General features: G+C 37.7%; 1 protein-coding gene across 4 annotated transcripts; it reads left to right on the top strand.

Annotated features, from left to right (window-relative positions):
- Positions 1 to 2,887: 2,887 nt before the first annotated feature.
- On the top strand, positions 2,888 to 19,935 carry LOC149243491 (potassium transporter 6-like). 4 transcript variants are annotated; one of them, XM_089374537.1, is made up of 10 exons: positions 2,888 to 3,477; positions 4,374 to 4,554; positions 6,541 to 6,775; positions 7,099 to 7,344; positions 7,442 to 7,489; positions 17,464 to 17,724; positions 17,847 to 17,899; positions 18,035 to 18,158; positions 18,313 to 18,567; positions 18,695 to 19,935. In XM_089374537.1, exons 2-10 carry the CDS (start codon positions 4,459 to 4,461, stop codon positions 19,768 to 19,770), a joined length of 2,394 nt encoding a protein of 797 aa, XP_089230663.1. In that variant the 5' UTR covers positions 2,888 to 3,477; positions 4,374 to 4,458; the 3' UTR covers positions 19,771 to 19,935. The 4 variants fall into 4 exon arrangements, with proteins under 4 accessions (XP_089230663.1, XP_089230661.1, XP_089230660.1 ...); XM_089374535.1 differs by lacking the exon at positions 2,888 to 3,477 and adding an exon at positions 3,518 to 3,882; XM_089374534.1 differs by lacking the exon at positions 2,888 to 3,477 and adding an exon at positions 3,889 to 4,246.
- Positions 19,936 to 20,067: the final 132 nt, after the last annotated feature.

The following is a 20,067-nucleotide window of genomic DNA, read 5'->3' as shown; positions in this document are numbered from 1 at the left end:
TTTAGAATATTCTTAGTAATATACAAAAATCAACAATTGAGATCTATTTCCAAAGTAGTTATGATTTTTTAACATTTTAATTAAATTCATTAATAAAAAAAAATGTCATGTGAAATGAGCCAATGGCTACACCTAATCTCAAATCCGTAAGGCCTTTCCTGATGTTTCCAATCCCAAATCCCATTATGTTTCCTCTTGTCCTCCCCAAGGTCAAGTCTCTATTCCCTATATTAAAGGGACCACTATCCACAGGTTTTGTGGTCCAATCCTAGACAAAACTATGTATGCCTAAGAGCTGCTCCATGCATGATTTCTTCAGTTGAAAAAAAGATATTAAAGAGACCACTAACCTCATTTCAAAAATCTTATCAAAAGCAACATTCAAATCACCTTTAAACTTCAAAAAATATGAAATAGATGCTTCAGTTAGCCAAAGATAAGTATGACCCCATGCTATGCTGATTTACCAAAATCTTTGTTCATGCGAGAAATCTTATATTGGTTAGACGGGTCGTCCCTTCAAAGCTCGCTTGAAGGAGCATATAGTTGATACCAACCATCTCTGTTTATCAAAGTCAACCATTGTTGAACACTCATTTAATTCAAACCACCTTGTTTGCTTTGATCAATCCAAAATATTGGCCTTGGTTCCTTTTCACAACACTGGCATAAATAGGGAAGCTCTTGAAATCAAGATGCACCATGATAATTTCAATAGAGAAGATGGATTTAAATTAAGTCAATATTGGAAGGTTTCTATCCATCACCTTTCTTGTTAAATTTATTTTCTTTCCTCCTCTTTTCTCCCTTTTTCTTTTTTCCGATATAGTTTTCTATGGATCTTGATTTATTTATCTAATTTATTTTGGTTGATTTGTTCTCTCTAATTTAATCTAGTCTCATCTATTTTGTGTTTTGGTTTTCATTCGGTTCTTTGTTGCCCACCTTATTCCTCCTTAGTCCACCCCAACCATTAGATAGCTTAATAATAATCTTATACATAGTTTCATTAACAAATCTTCATTATATCATATATATATATATATATATATATATATATATATATATATATATACATATATATATATATATATATATATACATATACATATATATATATATATACATATACATGTACATATATACATACATATATATACATACATACTATATATATATATAACTTTAAGATTCACCCCAACTTGTTTCTTAACTTATAAATAGATATTGTTACAATACCACATGCCAAAAATTCATAACTCATTTCATATGACACTTGTACATATGACATTTATTTTGAATTAATTAATTTAATTAAAAGGGTAAAAAGGGCATATTTGTTTTTTCAACTTTTGATTTGTGACCACTGGTAAAAATATTCTAAAATATTATGTGAAGGTTAAATCCCTACATTCCACCTAATAATTATGATAATTAAATTAAAATTCTAGAAGCCCCACTATGAAATAGGGATGCCTCTTGGTATAATTAATCAATAAAAGTTATATAGTAAAAAATGGTAACGGTTAAAAAAATTAACCATCTACTTCTTACTAATAAAAATGATAAAGTGTTTTTTTAGAGAGGCTAAAGCCTAGACTAACCCATCTATTAGATGGAAGAACGAGTTGGGTAGAGAACACTCCCCCAAAAATAACTTGCATCCTCAACCTCTCCCAATGAGATTTGAACCGCATACGGAGAGAAACTAAACCCCACTCAAAGCAATTGGTTTACACCTCATAGGTAAAGATCAAATATTTTATTATGCCCACTAAAATCGAATTCAGTTGTTTAATATGTAATAAGTCCTTTTGATAATAAGAAAAATCAATATCTAAAAATAATACACTACATTTACATTTAATTTCATCTCCTATTTTCTACTTCAATATATATTAATTATTTTAATTTAATTAATTTATTTATTCTAGTTAAGTTGAAGTCAAAACAAGTTCCAATGATTTTCTCACCTATAAAATGATGTCACCAATCCAATGATTTTCTCATTGTAAAATGATGTCACCAAATTTGTGCTTCTAGATGCCCCATGCCCATGAGATAATTTGAATAATTCTCACTCTCAAAACCTTTTATAAAATTTAAACCAATAACTTAACTAAAAGCAACCTGGATCCATCTTAACTATGGATTTATTAATTGTGCAGAGGGATCAAATCTTTTTCACACTAAAAGTAGTTTTCACTTCAAAAGATTTGATTCCTCTAGAAACTTGAGATCAAATCTTTTTCACTCTAAAAGTAGTTTTTTCACTTCAAAAGATTTGATTCCTCTAGAAACTTGATAGATCTTGAGTTAAAATATATTATTTCTTCATACGTAAAAACACGTAAAAACACCTTAGGTTATCAAAACTTGTAGCCAAAAAAATACCAACATTAAATTGACTATTTCACTTTTTTTTTTACCAAATCAAAATATTTAAACAAAAAGACATTACAATATCAAAAAAACACAACATTACAATATATCTTCTATACTAATTAAAAAACACCACTCAAAACAACAATTAAAAATCAATTATCTACGCATCATGAAATTTCTAACTTCAACTTACACCTTAATTTCTACTCTCAACTTCAACTTACACCTTAATGCCTCACCTATTTAGCAAAAATGACACAATAAAGTCCATTATTGATTGTCTTAATAATTCAGTATTCACGCTTAATAATTAATTTTAATTAATACGTAAATTAATGTTTGCCTATATTTAGTGAGTCCCCATGTTTTATGGTTGTTGTTTTGTGTAACCTCCTCTGGCATATCCCTTGTCAAGACAGTGGTTGTCTTTGCAACGTCTTCATTTCACTGACCCAAGCCACATGTCCTGATGATCCGATGATCCATGTCTACACAACGAAGCACGGAAGCATAAGCCCGTGCAATGTAGGCATTCACATTTTGCAATAGCAACGATCCTTATACCATTTTTTCCACTTTTATTGCACCTGGTTTCATTGCAATCGTCAAGGAATCCTGCCAATTCCCAACTACCCACTAAACCCTGCTAGCAGATTCCCTGCGCCCAAATCCAAGCAGCCAACCTTACATCTTGATTCCGAAACACTTTATACTATTGTTCTCACTCGAACCTTCACCAGATGCTAGCATAAAGTTGATTTTCAATCATCCAAATAGCTTAAAAAGGGGCCCAGATAATTTGTTCTGTTCTAATTGCAGTCATCATGATAGTATTATGATGAAATCTTTCACGCTTGCTATTTACAAACTTCCAATCTCCAGTCAATTTCAATGAAATCACTGTCTACAACTTTTACCAGCCATTGGAACAGGGCCATACCAGTTATATGGCTATCTAGGGCACAGTCATTTGGTGTATTGTTGTAGTTTTACATAAAATGAAAACCTCATTGAAGGTAAATTCTGTGAAAGCCGGAATGGGAAATACCCACTTGAGTTCTCATTGGCATAAACTTATATTAGTGATTATAGGTGAGTTCTCACTATGAATTTTCATTCTGGGCACAGAGATCTCATGTGTTTTTATCAGCCATTGAACCCATAAGTCCTTTTAGATCTGTTGAAACTGATCCATGTAATACTGTGAAGTCTTCATCATTGACATGCATGCTTTTGACCGCCTAAAAGAACAAACCCACAATCAATCTTTCACTCTTAAATGCACTACACGTTTTCGTACTCAGCCAATCGCCCATAGCCATATGGCAAACCTTCCCTATTTTATCAAAAACAATAAAATGACAAAAATCCTGTGAATTTACTGTGGCGAATGATGGCTAAATGTCCTTAAAATGGTAGTCAAATCATCTATATATCAACCCATTGAGCTACTTACTCCCATATTCGCAGTTCTTTCCGCCTGATAATACCCTTGAGGTAAAATCCCGAGAAACAGATCACGTAAATGCTATTCTGTCATGAATGTGCATCATACTCATATGAACCAGCAAAGCCCTGTAACCGCCCTTATTATTTTTTTAATTCTCATACCACCAAAACTCCCACTGTATTGAAAGAACTTTTAAAAGGCCAAAACCCACCTGACCCAAGAAAATTCTTTTGTATCTCCTTCATTTCCATTTATGCCTCTTGGCTCTACCCCACTACCGTTTTCCTGTTCTCTGAGCATTTTGTCGGGTGTCTGGGCAATTTATTCTGTTTTTTATATATCGTCTGGTTTCCTTTTAAGTGACAAGTGTTGTGCACAAGGTCCATTGGAGAGGCTGCTTCGAAACACCTGGTGATCAGAATCCCATGTTTATGTGATTTGGGGACTTTGGATATTGTGCAAAGCATTATAGTTTTGTGTAATCGAAATCCTTCTTCTGTGTTATCTCTTACCAATGCCAATCTCTTCATGGCCACAGGCACTCTCACAGCATGATACGGTACTCTGTGCCCCACCTTGCAGTGCTGCTTTTTGTGTGGAGGTGAGACAGAAGATGATTACCTATGGAGAATAGGCATATACCTCTATGTACTAACAAGATTGACTGGTACTACCCTCAAATGGATCTTGAAGTAGGGGCCTATGCCCATGTTGCACAGGTTAGGTTTTTCCTGCCTTGGGCCTCTTTTCTAATGCTCTTTTGATCAGTTTGTGGTGGTGTGTGCATATATTTCTCAGGCGTATTTGATCAGATTGTGGTGGTGTATATGCATGTATACTTTACGCTTATTTGATCAGATAGTGGTGGTACAAGTTACAACTAGTTTGGTCTTATTGTTCACTGGATCATCAAATTATGGTGATAGTTACAGGCCTTAGTTCTTTCAGCTCAGATTGTGGTAGCATATATATGCCATGCCTTAATATAATCTAACCAGACTGCCGTGACATGTTCATGGAGGCCTGCTGCTTATATCAGACGATGGTGCTATATAAACAAATTTTTGTTTTGCTCTGCTGCACGGTTATTGGCAATGCCTATATTGATCTGGCGTGCAGTATTGGGTACTCAATCAGACATTCCCATCCACCCCACAGACTTTCTCATTGTCTTATATTACTCCTAACATTTTGAGTTAACTCTTGGACCTTGGGTGAACTATGATTAGGGAAAAATCTGCGTCATGGATGAGAAAGTCTGTCCAATCTCAGATTAGTATGATGCTCCTCGGAAGATATTTGCAATTTGTTGCTACATTAAGGATTTCTCTGCTCTACTCTAATCTCGTGTTTTTAATAGATTTCAATTGAAAATATCTTATAGATATTTCAAAGGTGATTCAACGAGGGGAACTGATGTCCATCAGACGATTTCAAAGGTGATTCAATGAAGGGAACTGATGTCCATCAGACTCACACTGTGTTTTCGGGAAAGGCCATTAAAGTTGTTCGATCCTAAATCTAGCTCTTCCAGTAGTTTTCCGTTTGCAAGTACACATGCAAATCTTTAATTACCGCTTTTGAATAAGGTAATCCGTGGAACTGCTTCTCTGAATTGCCCACGAAACCATTCCCGAGATGATCTGTTGCAACATATTTACTTTTTCCTTGGATGATTCCAGTAGAACAGTTATTGCAAATTCCCAATCCAGAGTTTCAGTAAAAAAAATCATATTTAATATATTCATTTCCTTTGAAGACTAATTTTCGTTACGGAACACCACTCAAATTTTAGTCTGTGACGACAATATAACAAGGTGGAGCTGGGCATTTCCCCTACGAATTGGATCTGGTTAGTTGTTTAATGTTATTGTTTCAATCTTGGCCTATGCACTAATTAGACTTTGGCTATAGTGGAAATGGATAGTGACACTGGCTGAATGGTATATTCATCCTTATGTGTTATTGCAAGTCGTGCTTGAGGAGTCACTCTGTATTCCTCCACTGGGTGCTTCATCCATTTCAACCATGGTTTTTATGTGCTTGTCTTCTTTGGTTTGTGTTTTTTAAAAGCAGCTTTTTAAAACTGTTCTGTTTCTCTTCATTATGCTCGTTTTTGCTGGGGTTGGTAGGATATACAGATAGGTAAGTTGTAACGAGCCATTAGTTTTCTGGGTACCATATCGCTATTTCTAAGAACCCACTATAATGAGGATTGTGAATCTTACACTGCTTTTATTCGGCAATTTATCTGCTTTCAATATAGAAAACCAAGGCAGACAGTGCAATTACTTGAGATCAACTGCTGAGTATTATTGGCAGTATTGTTTTTGTGCACAGTGAGATTTATATATTTGATGTATTAAATTTCTGCTATCACTGCCTGTTAGTATTTTTTGATGTTACTGGCAATTGTATTCAAGGTAAAATTTTAGGAAAATGCATTTTAACGAAAGAACGCATGTATTTTGAGATCAGTTAGACTGCAACAATCAAAAGTAAGTTAGCATTTCTGAAATAAATTCCAGTATTAAATGCAAAACATATATTTGAGCCCTATGCGTTCTGATACAGCTAGCAAGGCATCCCAATTGGTGAGGAGTTTGAGAATGCAATTCAGTTTTTTCTTTTCTCTTAAGAAGCATGGCATCAAAGAATCGGGATTTCTTGACTTACGAAATATTGTTCATTTGCTCCTTGTGCAGAAAGAATCTTGGAAGACTATTTTGACTTTGGCCTATCAAAGCCTTGGAGTAGTCTATGGAGATTTGAGCATATCTCCACTTTATGTTTACAGAAACACTTTTGCCGGAGATATTGAGCACTCTGATACCAACGAGGAGATATATGGAGTATTGTCCTTTGTCTTCTGGACTCTAACCTTGATACCACTGTTTAAGTATGTTTTTATAGTTCTAAAAGCTGATGACAATGGAGAAGGTACCTTCTCAAAAGTCTCAATTAGCATATTTAAATAGTTATTGCAGTTTTCATCTGTGGAAATCACAGGATTGCTTTCTATATTATGGGGGTCAACGCTGATACCTCTACGATTATGTCTTTGCAGTACATAGGGAAGTTTAATTATCACGTGTTCAAAATTCAAAGGCAATAGCTTGCTGATATCAATGTTGTAAATTTTGTGTAATGTGTGCTAGTTATTCTTGGGCAAAGATGATATTCTGGTTTATCCTCTAGCATCTTAATATGACACAAGGATTTCTACCTCTCTGTGGCCTGTCTAATCCTGCAGATTCATGCAGGTGGAACTTTTGCATTGTATTCTCTATTATGCAGGCATGCCAAAATTAGCCTTTTGCCAAATTGCCAAGTGGCTGATGAGGAGCTTTCAACATACAACATTGATGATTTCCCTCAGACAAAGACTGGGTCAAGGGTGAAAAGTGTGCTTGAAAAATGTAGAATTTTTCACACTATGTTGCTTATTGTTGCTCTAATTGGCACATGCATGGTTATTGGAGATGGGGTCCTGACTCCCGCTATTTCTGGTATGTTGTTTATATTTCCTTTGCATTAAATACACTGCTGTTAATAGACATTCTTACTGGCATTTGCTAAAACAAAAAACCTTATTCTACTGTGCAGTTTTTTCTGCAGTGTCAGGCCTCGAACTCTCAATGTCACACCATGAATGTAAGAGCTCCTTTTTACACTAAAACTCTGTTGATATGCCACTATTAAAATCAATGTTGAGGGAACCTGCTACACCTTGTATATGCTCAAGCCTCAATATGCTATCTTATGTTGTGCTGGAAATAGTCAACAGTACTTATCATTGCTTTTAAGTTTTTCTGAATTGATTATGTCATACATAATACTATTCGAGGTATCTTCTTGTTTCTTTTTAAACCACAAGAGTGCCATAAAGCATGCAAATTGTAGACCTTTGGTGAACAATGCACCGCCAATGAAGTTTGTAGTATACAAAACCCAGTCAATGGGGATGGGGTGGACTAACTATCAAACAAAGAAAGCAAGTACTAAAAATTTTGATCCTCGAGATAAAGCCATGGATCTTTGTAATATTAAAGGTACTATGAACCATGGCCCAATGGAATACCTCAATTTCCAGGAATAAAGTTCACCCTGCCTGAGCTAAGACTGTTGGCTTTGTCTCCAAAAATTGTATTTATCTTCCTTTCTTCACCAGTGAGGCAATTATACAACCATTGTGCTTAGGCTTTTCCATGTATTTATACTCACTTTCTTCCTCACAGTTTGGTACAAAATTCTTGGATTGAAACTATGTATATAGGACAATCCTTTCTCTTCTATTCACAAGCATCCAATAGTCTAGTGTTGAAGTATTTTCCTAGGTAACGTAGTTGTAATTATGTCCTAACTTTTCCCTATGTGCTTTATATTTTCACATTCTTTAATAGGCTTAGTGAAATAACATGAAGTCACGGTATGACATAGTTCGTTCATTACTGTCATCCAGAAATTGTTGTCACTGTTACCATTTAAACTTGATTTATCTCCACGAATGCTTATACGGAAGTTGTTACTAGTGTACTCTTATGGCATGCAATTCTTATACCATAGAAAATATTTTTTCAGTATATCCCTTTTTTTGCTTCTGTAATCCAATGCCATCTAGCTATTAAATTATATTTTTGATTTATATGCCTAAGATAGGTACAGTTGAAAGTAGTAAAAAGAAGACTACATATTAGCGAGCCAAGAACATTGGTGCTGCCATATTGGAAAAATTAATATGTCCAGATTCTAGTTAAAAAAAAATTCAATATGATAAATGTCTAATGCCAAACAAGTGCTATCTGATTTGGGAATAGTTTAATCCTCACATTTGGCTCAGTCCACTCATATTGTGTCATTAATGCATTTGGTTAGGCATTAATGCAATCATTTATTATAGTACTAGGTTGTGGTTAAGGCCAACCTAGTCAGCTTCAGCCTTCATGTAGGCCCACGGTCCCTCCATGGGAAAGCACCCTGGTCCCCATCTACTCATGTATAAGTACACTAGAACTCATTTGTAAGATATCATCTTGTGATCTTCTTGATCTCTCTATATAGTGTTTATTCCTAAGGGCACCTATATCCAATGCTGTGCTCTATTGTTCAAACTTCATGGGCGTATTTCTCTCTAGTGATTGCTGATCCTTTCTCTAGGGCACTTTATGGTTCAGCTCTAGTGTAGTGCTGTTTTGCCCCTTATTGCAGGATTTGGGTTGTTGTTGGTTCCATTTGATCCCGTCTATTCTCTGGTGAACTCAACATGTGAAATTTTTTCTTTCACATGTAGTACAATCTTGTCAGCCAAACCATTGTCAAGTCTGAAAACAACTAAGACTAAAAGATTTATATTATAAAGGAAAAATTGTTAGTAAATAACAGACACAAAACTTGGGAGGATAGATGTCTAAGGAACCTTGAAAAAACAGTCTTGATTATAATCAGCATAAAAGATGGCATTATAATTTTTAACACGGTAACATGCAAATGAAGATAGTAAAGCGTAACGTATTTTCTCCACAGCCTCAAGACCACACATGAACTCGAGTACAGATCATACAAGAACTATTGAGAATAGCTCATCTTGTATGGGAAAACAGTTACCATATTTTTCCATTTCATTTAGATTTCAAGTCAAGACTCATAATCAATAACTTGGATGTTAGAGAAAAATCACAGCGATATGAAGATAGCAGTGCCCTTAAATTGATTGAGCATGTGTGGAAAGAGTCCAATCTATCATGCTCCAGCATATGGTTTGTTGTAAACAAGCTGTTCCGTATGTCTTTGTCCAACCCAAGTTTAAGACCCAAGTACTTTTCCGACATGGAATTGAGCATTGTTAGATGTGGAATTCTGGACATTGACCTATATACTCTTGTCAACATTAGTGAGAAACTGGAATGAATGCAATCAAGTTCTATGTATTTAAAAAGTTTACATATCAGAAGCACTTTGATCTGGAAGTTCTTTGCCAAATGTTAAATTTGGCAACTAGGGCCAAACTCCACCTTGGACAGCTCATATGATGCAGCTGATATTCTTATTGGATTCCTCTTTCTGAGAGGTGTAGGATTGATCTAAAGATCATCTCATTCTGAATGTTCAAATGGAAATATGAATTTATTTCCTTCATGGACAAATTGTCAAGGTCGGCCAGCAATCTAATGTAGGCTCAGAATCCCAAAAGACATGTCTTTTCATCTTCAACGTTGCTTATAAATATAAGGTGCATCTACCTCATTTGGACATCATTCATCTCACGCATATTTCTCTCTCCTCATCTGAATGGGTCGTATAAACTTCAGGCTGCCTTCTTCTCCTCCACGTGCGAAGTTTGAGTGCGATTTTCTGTTTCCAGCATTGACCAAGTTGCAGAAAGTTTGACCAGCATTGACCTTGTTTGACTGCGATTTTTGTGGGATTATTTCTGTTTGGGCAGGCCGCATTTCTGGGCACAAAAATTGAGGCATTCTGATTTGTTTGACCAGTGTTGACCATAGAGAAGTTGACCGCAGGTTTGACTCTGTGTTGACCAAGTTTGATTGATATTTTCAGGACTGTTTTGCACTGATTCAGACTGTCCTTGGAGGTCGAATTCACTGGGTTTGACCGAGCTGATTTGGAGGTGTAATTCTGCTAAGTTGACCAGCGTTGACTTTCTGGTTAGGGCATCCTGTTGACTGCAGTTTGACTGGACAGATTTGACTGTGATTGGGCAAGTGAATTTTGTATATTGTACTCTCTCTCTCTACTGAACTTTTGAAGAATAATAAGAAGACTTGATCAAAGGGTTTCCCCACATTGGAGTTTGTCCCTGGCATCCGCCAAATATTGTGTCCTCTTGTCTTGGCTTGTCTTCTGCTTTTTATTTATGTTCTATCTGCATTTACTGTCATGTTAATGTGATTGCTAATCTGGAAATTGATATTGGGCTAATAAGAAAAATTGAAGTAAATTGCTCTTAAGCATAGAACATACCATTGTTATCTAAAATTAACATGGAATCAGAGCTGAGGTGAAGACAAAGCCCAAGCAAGAGTGAAAAGAGAAATCACTGAGATTTGTTGACAAGGACAAGAGTCAATGGCCTCCGCATCTTACTTCAAGCCTGATGACAAGCTCAATGATAAGTCTGATTATCATGCATGGAAGATGTCTCTTGATTTGACTTTGGAAGAGCAGGATGTTATCGACTATGTGCAGGGAAATATTATTGAACCTCCTTCAAGTGCACTGGCTGCAACTAAGACAAAGTACAAGAAAGGTGAAGTCAAAGCTAAGAAGATCATTAGAGATTCTATTAACAAGCATTTGGTTGCATACATCTCCGATTTGAACACATCTAAGGAGATGTATTGGTTGGCATGTTCAAAGTTAGCAATGCAAACCAAGTTCTCTTCCTTAAGAACAAGTTGAAGGACATAAAGAAAGGAAGAGGTGAAGATATCCAATCCTACTTTATGAGGATTACCGAGATAAAAAATGGACTTCTTTTAATTGGAGAAGTTATTGCTGATAGGGAGCTCACTCTCATTGCCCTTTGAGGTCTCCCTCGTGAATGACATGTGTTCAACACTACTATCCTCAACAATGACAAGATTCTAGGTTTTGATGAATTGTTGACTAAATGCACTCAAGAAGAAACAAGGATGATGAAGAGAGACATGCCGTCAAATAGGAATGAACCTACTGCATTCTCCGCTCATGCTAAAAAGAAGAACAATGCAGGTTCAAAGAAGCAATGTCAAGGAAGACCGGGATTCAAAGATGGAAGGAAGGGAAGATGCTTCATTTGTAACATGTTTGGCCACTATGCTAGGGAGTGTACTAGTAGAAGGGATACACCTCATGATGATGACAACAACAACCACAACAATTTCAGGGGCAACAATAATCAAAGGAATGGCAGATTCAACAACAAAGGAAAAAGGAATGCTCCCACTACTCAACATGGAAATGGTCTACCTCCCAAAAGATCAAGAAACTCCAGCTATGATGAATCTAATGTTGTAAAAAACAAGCAAAAATAATCTTATCTTTTATCTGCCCTCTCTACTGCTTCTCCACCAGATACCTTGGGAAATTGGTTGATTGATAGTGGTGCCTCGAGGCACTTCACTGGGTATAAGGAAGTTCTTTCAAATCTAATAGAAAATGATACAAATTTGGAGACCATTTTTGGGGAAAATGCCACCTATCCTGTGAAGGGAGTTGGGAATGTTACTCTTCAATTGAATCAAGGTAACACTATTCATCTACAATAAGTACTATATGTACCTGATCTAAAGAAAAACCTTGTATCTATCTCGACGATGGAAGACAAAGGATTCAAGGTGGCATTCATCGATGGAAAGGTATGTGTTTGGAAAAGAAATTTCAAAGAAGCATTTACACTTGGATTCAGGGTTGTAGCCTATATCAAGTTGGAGGAAGCCCATTGGCAGATATGTCTTGCGACACATCTCTTCAATCCGAATTATGGCACCAGAGGTTTGCTCATCTACATTATAAGGCTCTACCCGATGTGAGGAAGATGGTGACAGGTATGCCCAAATTTAAAGTCGAACATGAAGGTGTTTGTCAGGGATGTGCTGAAGGAAAACATACAAGGGGACCATTCCCCTTAAGTGATAGCAAGACTACCGACATTTTGCAATTGATTCATTCTGATCTATCTGGTGTGATGCTTGTGACATCCTTGGGTGGATATTTGTACTATGTCGTCTTTGTGGATGATTTCTCTCGCAAAACTTGGATATATTTCTTGAAGAAGAAGGACGAAGTATTCGCATGGCTCCGTTCTTTCAAAACCTTGGTTGAAAATCAAACAGGGAAGAAAATCAAAATATTGAGGACCAATAATGGAACCAAATATGAATCAAATGAATTCAATGACTATTGTAGAGAAGCTGGCATTAAGAGGGAGACTACTACCGCATATACTCCTGAGCAAAATGGTGTTGCTGAAAGGAAGAACTGTTCTATTATAGAAGCCACTCGTGCCATGCTTCATGATCAAAGCCTTTCGAAGTTCTTATGGGCAGACGCTGCCAACGCTGCTGTGTATGTTCAAAATAGATGCCCTCATCAAGCATTGGACTCTAAAACTCCCAAAGAAGTTTTCACTGGTAAGAAACCTGATGTTTCTCACTTTAGAATTTTTGGTAGTCCCGTATACTTCCATGTGCCGAAAGAAAAGAGAAGCAAATTGGATGCATCTGGGAAGAAAGGAACATTTGTGGGCTACAGTAAAACTTCCAAGGCATATAGGATCTATGTGCTTAGTCAAAGGGAAGTGGAGATAAGTCATGATGTCACCTTCGATGAAGACGCTGCCCTTGGGAAGATTAGTAACCTTCCTATTCCAAGGAAGGACAAAGAAGCAAATACAGGAAAGCAGGAAGAACCGTAGGATGAGCCGATGCCCGATGTTGAAGGACCAATGGATCCCGTTGATCTATCTCCTCATGAGCCGTACTCCTAAAAAAGGAGACCCTCATGGCTTAGGGAAACTCTCGAAGATGTCAAGAATCATATTGCTCCAGGGGGAACTTTTCGTGAAAGTAAGAAGCCAAATAGGTACCAAGGGTACTTAGCTGCCATGAGCACCATTATTCAAACTGAGCCTTGCACATTCGAAGAAACTGTGAAGCTCCAAGTCTGGAAGGATGCTATGAACAAAGAGGATGAGTCGATTATGAAGAATGATGTCTGGGATGTCGTCCGTAGACCCAAGGACAAATCTGTTGTCACCTCGAAATGGCTCTACAAGATCAAGCATGGAGCTAATGGAAGTGCTGAAAAGTTTAAGGCCAAGTTTGTTGCTCGAGGCTTCTCTCAAAAGGAAGGTGAGGACTATAATGAGATATTTGCACTCGGTTGCCGATATATCACCATCTGTTTGATTATAGCCCTTGCTGCCTCGCAAGGATGGAATCTACACTAGATGGATGTCAAAACCGCCTTCTTGCATGGCTCAATTAAGGAGGAAGTCTATGTAGAACAACTTGAGGGGTTTGAAGTTCAAGATCGTTAGACACATGTATGCAGGTTGAAGAAAGCCCTCTATGGGTTGAAGCAAGCTCCCCGAGCTTGGTATGAGAGGATCGACAACTATCTGATGAAGCTGGGTTTTACAAGAAGTGAAGCTGATCTGAACCTTTACTTTAAGGTTGAGAATGACAGACCTCTCATCTTGGTACTTTATGTGGACGATCTCTTTCTGACAGGTGCAGACCCTCTCATTCATCAATGCAAGAGGGAGTTGGCTTCCGAGTTTGAAATGAAGGACCTAGGACTGATGCATTATTTCCTAGGGTTGGAGGTCTGGCAAAAGCCAGGTGAGATTTTCCTTTCTCAAGGAAAATACATTGTGAAGCTACTTGAAAGATTTGGGATGGTGGACTGCAAGTCCGTGACTACTCTGATGGAACTTAACTTCAAGAAGTTATGCAAAAGTGCTACTGGGCCCGATTTGGGAAATCCTTCTGAGTATCGTCAACTCATGGGGGCCCTGATGTTCTTGGTGAACTCTTGTCCAGACATATGCTTTGCAGTGAACACACTGAGTCAGTTGATCTCGTCACATTCATTGGATTGCTGCCAAGAATCTCTTGAGATATATCTGGGGCACAATCACCTATGGATTGAGATACACTTTCGGGAATGTGAGGCTCCATGGTTATTCTGATGCTGACTGGGCTGACATTGTGGTGGATCGTAAGAGCACATCTGGATGTTGCTTCTCACTAGGTTCTGCTTTGATATCCTGGATGAGCAAGAAGTAAAAATTGGTTGCTTTGAGCACCGTCGAGGCGGAATATATTACTGTTAGTATGGCCTCCTGTGAAGTTGCTTAGTCGAGGAAGCTCTGTAGTGAGCTGTTTGGACATGCGCTGGATACCACTGTGATCTTCTGCGACAACCAAAGTGGGATTTGTCTTTTTGAGATTCTCGTGTTTCATGACCGCTCCAAGCATATTGATATCAGGTATGGGGAGCAATAAGGCACCATCACATTGGGACTGATGATCAGGTCGCAGATATTCTTACGAAGTCCCTAGGGAAGGTCAAATTCTTAACCTTCCGTGAACGACTTTGAGTCATGGAGAGACCCTCTTATGAGGGTCCCATTTGATTTGAATACTGAGCTCTGGGAGCTCCGGGGAGCTTGGGGTACTTCTTAGAGCGATGAGCGACCATAGGGTGAGTGGTTCACCTTCCCCTAGTGGTGCACGATGTACAGGGTGAGTGGTTCACCTTCCCCTGTGATACCCCATGATGGTTGATATATGCATAGGATGAGTGCTTCACCTTCTCCTATGACATATGAGAAGGATAAGTGGTTCACCTTCTCCTGCCGATACATCCTACCCATGCAGTTTGGGACTCATGGGAAGTACCTCTCATCTGGTCAATGAGTAGGGAAACAAGGATAGGGACCATAGTACTATTGATGGACGCATTGTGTACTACCATACTCCTTATGCTAGGATGTTTGATATTGATCTGGGATCAATGGAGATTGACTTTGGGTCAGTGGAGAATGGTGTGACACATTCTCGATCATTTCTTCTTCATTATTTCTTCATGGTTCAACAAAGCAGAGCAGAGTATAACAGGGATGTCAGAGATGGTACTAATAGACAGATGATTTGGTAGGTGGAGTTCTTCCTAGTTGAGAGGGAGTGTTAAATTTGGCAACTAGTGCCAAAACTCCACCTTGGACAGCTCATATGATGTTGATATTTTTATTGGATTCCTCTTTTTGAGAGGTGTAGGATTGATCTAAAGGTCATCTCATTCTGACATGTACAAATGGAAATATGAATTTATTTCGTTTATGGACAAATTGTCAAGGTCGGCCAGCAATCTAATGTAGGCTCAGAAGCCCAAAAGACATGTCTTTTCATCTTCAATGTTGCATATAAATAGAAGGTGCATCTACCTCATTTGGACATCATTCATCTCACACATATTTCTCTCTCCTCATCTGATTGGGTCGTACAAACTTCAGGCTGCCTTCTTCTCCTCCACATGTGTGAAGTTTGACTGCGATTTTCTGTTTCCAGCGTTGACCAAGTTGCAGGAAGTTTGACCAGTGTTGACCGGGCAGCGTTGACCTTGTTTGACTGCGATTTTTGTGGGATTATTTCTATTTGGGCAGGCCGCATTTCTGGGCACAGAAATCGAGGCATTCTGAGCTGTTTGACCAGCATTGACTGCAGGTTTGACTCTGTGTTGACCAAGTTTGACTGATATTTTCGGAACTGTTTTGGGATGATTCGGACTGTCCTTGGAGGCCGAATTGACTGGGTTTGACCGAGCTGACTTGGAGGTGTAATTTTGCTAAGTTGACCAGCAGTGACTTTTTTGTTAGGGCATCCTGTTGACTGCAGTTTGACTGGACAGATTTGACTGTGATTGGGCAAGTGAATTTTGTATATTGTACTCTCTTTGCTGAACTTTTGAAGAATAATAAGAAGACTTGATCAAACAGTTTCCCCACATTGGGGTTCGTCCTTGGCATTCGCCAAATATTGTGTCCTCTTGTCTTGGCTGGTCTTCTGCTTTTTATTTATGTTCTATCTGCATTTACTGTCATTTTAATGTGATTGCTAATCTGGAAATTGATATTGGGTTAATAAGAAAAATTGAAGTAAATTGATCTTAAGCATAGAACATACCATTGTTATCTAAAATTAACACCAAAGAATAGCATACTAATATTATTGATATGGCTTTTTAATTGAGAAGAATATTGTTAACAACTCGAGGCATATGCCAACAAACTTTGCAGGCCAAGTCCTTACGATAGATCGTGCAATGGACAAGAAACAAACATATTTTTTTCATCTTTTGAAAATAGCATTCGCAAGATCTCAATCTGGAAGGCACAATGACTACAACAATATTTTTGATTATTGATAAGAGGTTTCTTATCTCTTACCAATAACATTCAAGTTCGTACAAAATAATAGATGGGCAAGATGAAGATATTTTATGGAGTCTCTAGTGCTTGTCCCTCCTGGTTTTTCCAACTCAAGATTAGATTAGGATGCGTTTCATTCTCAATTTATTCTTGTTTTATGTTATAGTATTTTAAGGAACATTAGGATGCTGTGCTAAGATCCAATTAGTTTGAATTTTGAGATGAATCAAAATAGCTTTGAAAAAGAAGCCTTCTTACACACTCGTAAGGACTTTCCAGGGATGCAGTTAAGTCTCAGGAGTGTTTGGAAAGGAGTATAATATGGCATCTATTCCATATTTCCATCATGGTTTTTCTGTTGTTTTAGTATATAACTGAACTTTTGAATAATAATAATGGTTGGAAAGAGTGTCTGTGCAATCATTTGGGCTTGGATCAGCTAGAGCCAAGGTTTGCAGGGACTAGGAGTTCTAGTGTAATTTGGATATTGGGATGAAGCTGGCTGGTGGTTGTTGATGCATTTATAAGCCTCGTCCTCAAATTTAACATAAAAATACTTTTCTTGGAAATCATTCTCCATCAAAGTTCATCATCTATCATATTTGTCAACACTTCATTTGCTTATATTCAGCTTGCTTCAAGGGTTTATAATTTCTGCTTGCTTAATGTGCTCTGAGTAGTTTCTATTTTCCAGATGCGGTGGTTCCTATTGCATGTCTTATACTGGTAGGCCTATTTGCACTACAACACTATGGCACACATCGGGTGGGATTCATGTTTGCACCAATTGTTTTGACTTGGCTACTATGCATCAGTGCGATTGGCCTCTATAATATTATTCGCTGGAATCCACATGTATATCAAGCACTCTCTCCATATTACATGTACAACTTTTTGAAGAAGACACAAAGAGGCGGTTGGATGTCCTTGGGAGGCATTCTATTGTGCATCACAGGTGAGTTGGAGAGTTCCTTGAAAATTCTGATGCCATTGAGAGTAGGGTGGTATGGTCTGTAGTTCAAGTCATTTTGGAAGTCCTCTGATAACCTATGTAACTTGTTTCATTTATAATTTCAGGTTCAGAGGCAATGTTTGCAGATCTCGGGCACTTCTCACAATTATCAATCAAGGTCCAACACAAGCTCAAACCTTACTAGTCTTTCATGATTTTATGAATGAGATACAAACTTAAATAGCATGCATTTCTGATGGTGTTCATCAGGAACCTTAGCATAAGTTTTTCATAAGGTTTCTTCTTACCGCAGATTGCTTTTACTTCCCTAGTCTACCCTGCACTAATTTTGGCATACATGGGCCAAGCTGCATATATCTCAACACATCATGACTTCACTGGTGCTTATCAAATTGGCTTTTACGTATCTGTACCTGGTAATGTTTCATTTTTATGCTTTGTAAAGTTATTTACCTTATTTTTCCGTGTATTATTGTTAATAACTTTTGCTATAAGTTAAAAGATGGGAGTGTTTGCCTAGTTAAGTTCAATAACAAATTAACTGATCTTTTATATTAAATCCATTTGCAGAACATCTAAGATGGCCAGTACTGGCAATTGCAATACTTGCATCAGTGGTTGGAAGCCAAGCAGTCATCACTGGGACATTTTCAATCATTAAACAATCCTTGGCATTAGGCTGCTTTCCAAGAGTGAAAGTGGTGCACACGTCCGATAAAATATATGGGCAGATATACATTCCAGAAATCAACTGGATATTAATGAGCCTCTGTCTTGCTGTTACGATTGGTTTTAGGGACACTAAACACATGGGAAATGCTTCCGGTTAGTGGCTGCTCATCCCCTAACACCCTTGTTCTGAATAGCTTCATTTCACCAGACATGTCAATATTAATCATTTGACTAATAGACTAGTTTGGAATTTCTAATTTTGAGGCATTCTCCTCTGCAGGTTTGGCTGTCATCACTGTTATGTTGGTCACAACATGTCTCATGTCACTAGTAATTATTTTGTGCTGGCACAAAAATGCCTTGCTAGCTTTTCTCTTTATCCTCTGCTTCGGATCAATTGAGGCCCTCTACTTTTCAGCTTCTCTCATTAAATTTCTGGAAGGAGCCTGGGTACCTTTAGTTCTTGCATTCATATTCATGTTTGTAATGTATGTATGGCACTATGGAACAATTAAGAAATATGAGTTTGACTTGCAAAATAAGGTCTCCATGAAGTGGTTGCTTGGTCTTGGACCAAGTCTGGGGATTGTGCGCGTTCCCGGTATTGGACTTATACATACAGAGCTGGTCACAGGAGTACCTGCAATTTTTACACATTTTGTAACCAATCTTCCAGCATTCCATCAGGTGCTTGTCTTTGTGTGTATCAAATCAGTGCCAGTACCTTATGTCCGGCCAGAGGAACGATATCTTATAGGGCGTATTGGGCCTAAGGAGTACAGGCTATATAGATGCATTGTTAGGTACGGATATCGTGATGCCCACATAGATGACCATGAATTTGAGAATCAGCTTGTTTTCAGCATTGGAGAGTTTATTCGTTCAGAGAGGCAAAATTTGTCCCCAAATGTGGATTCTTCTCAAGATGGGAGAATGACTGTAATTGGAACTCCAAGGAGAGAAGATATGATAAGTGATGAAACAGACGAGTGTATGCAATCTGCTTCTGCATCAAATCCTAGGTCCCCAATTATTCAAAGCATCCATGATATTATAGAGGTAAACTCTCCTAAACTTGTAAGGAGAAAGAAAGTGAGATTTTTGTTGCCGAATAGCCCTGAAATGGATCGCACTGTAAGAGATGAGCTGCAAGAACTTTCAGACGCTAAGGAAGCTGGAACTGCCTTTATAATAGGCCACTCCTATGTGAAAGCAAAAAGAGGCTCTTCTTTTCTTAGGAAGTTCATTATCAATGTGGCATATGAGTTTCTCAGAAAGAACTGCAGGGGACCATCAGCTGCTTTGAATATACCTCATATTTCTCTTTTAGAGGTCGGCATGGTTTATCAAGTTTAAGTCATAGTGTTTGTAACCTAATATATATTTTCTCTGGCTTATGTTACCTTACTAACACTTGTATTAATACTTTTTGGGCTGAACTCCTTGTAAGCCATGAGAAATAGACTGTAATAAAATGCACAACCATGAATAATTTCCTGGAATACGTCATTTGGAAATACACCCGGAAATGCTGCATTCAGTGCTCTTTAGGTACAAAGAGCTTAGAGAACTTGTATAATTATTCATGATTAAACTCATTTCTGAATTGTGTACTGAATTCATTTGAATGTATGTCCAATGCTAGGAGAGTCT

This window comes from Pinus tabuliformis, chromosome 8 (assembly GCF_031772625.1).
Source record: "Pinus tabuliformis cultivar Carrire ecotype Pingquan chromosome 8, CPIR1, whole genome shotgun sequence".
Classification (NCBI taxonomy): Eukaryota; Viridiplantae; Streptophyta; class Pinopsida; order Pinales; family Pinaceae; genus Pinus; species Pinus tabuliformis.
The sequence above is the reverse complement of the archived record's forward strand: the minus strand, read 5'-3'. Positions and strand labels throughout refer to the sequence as shown.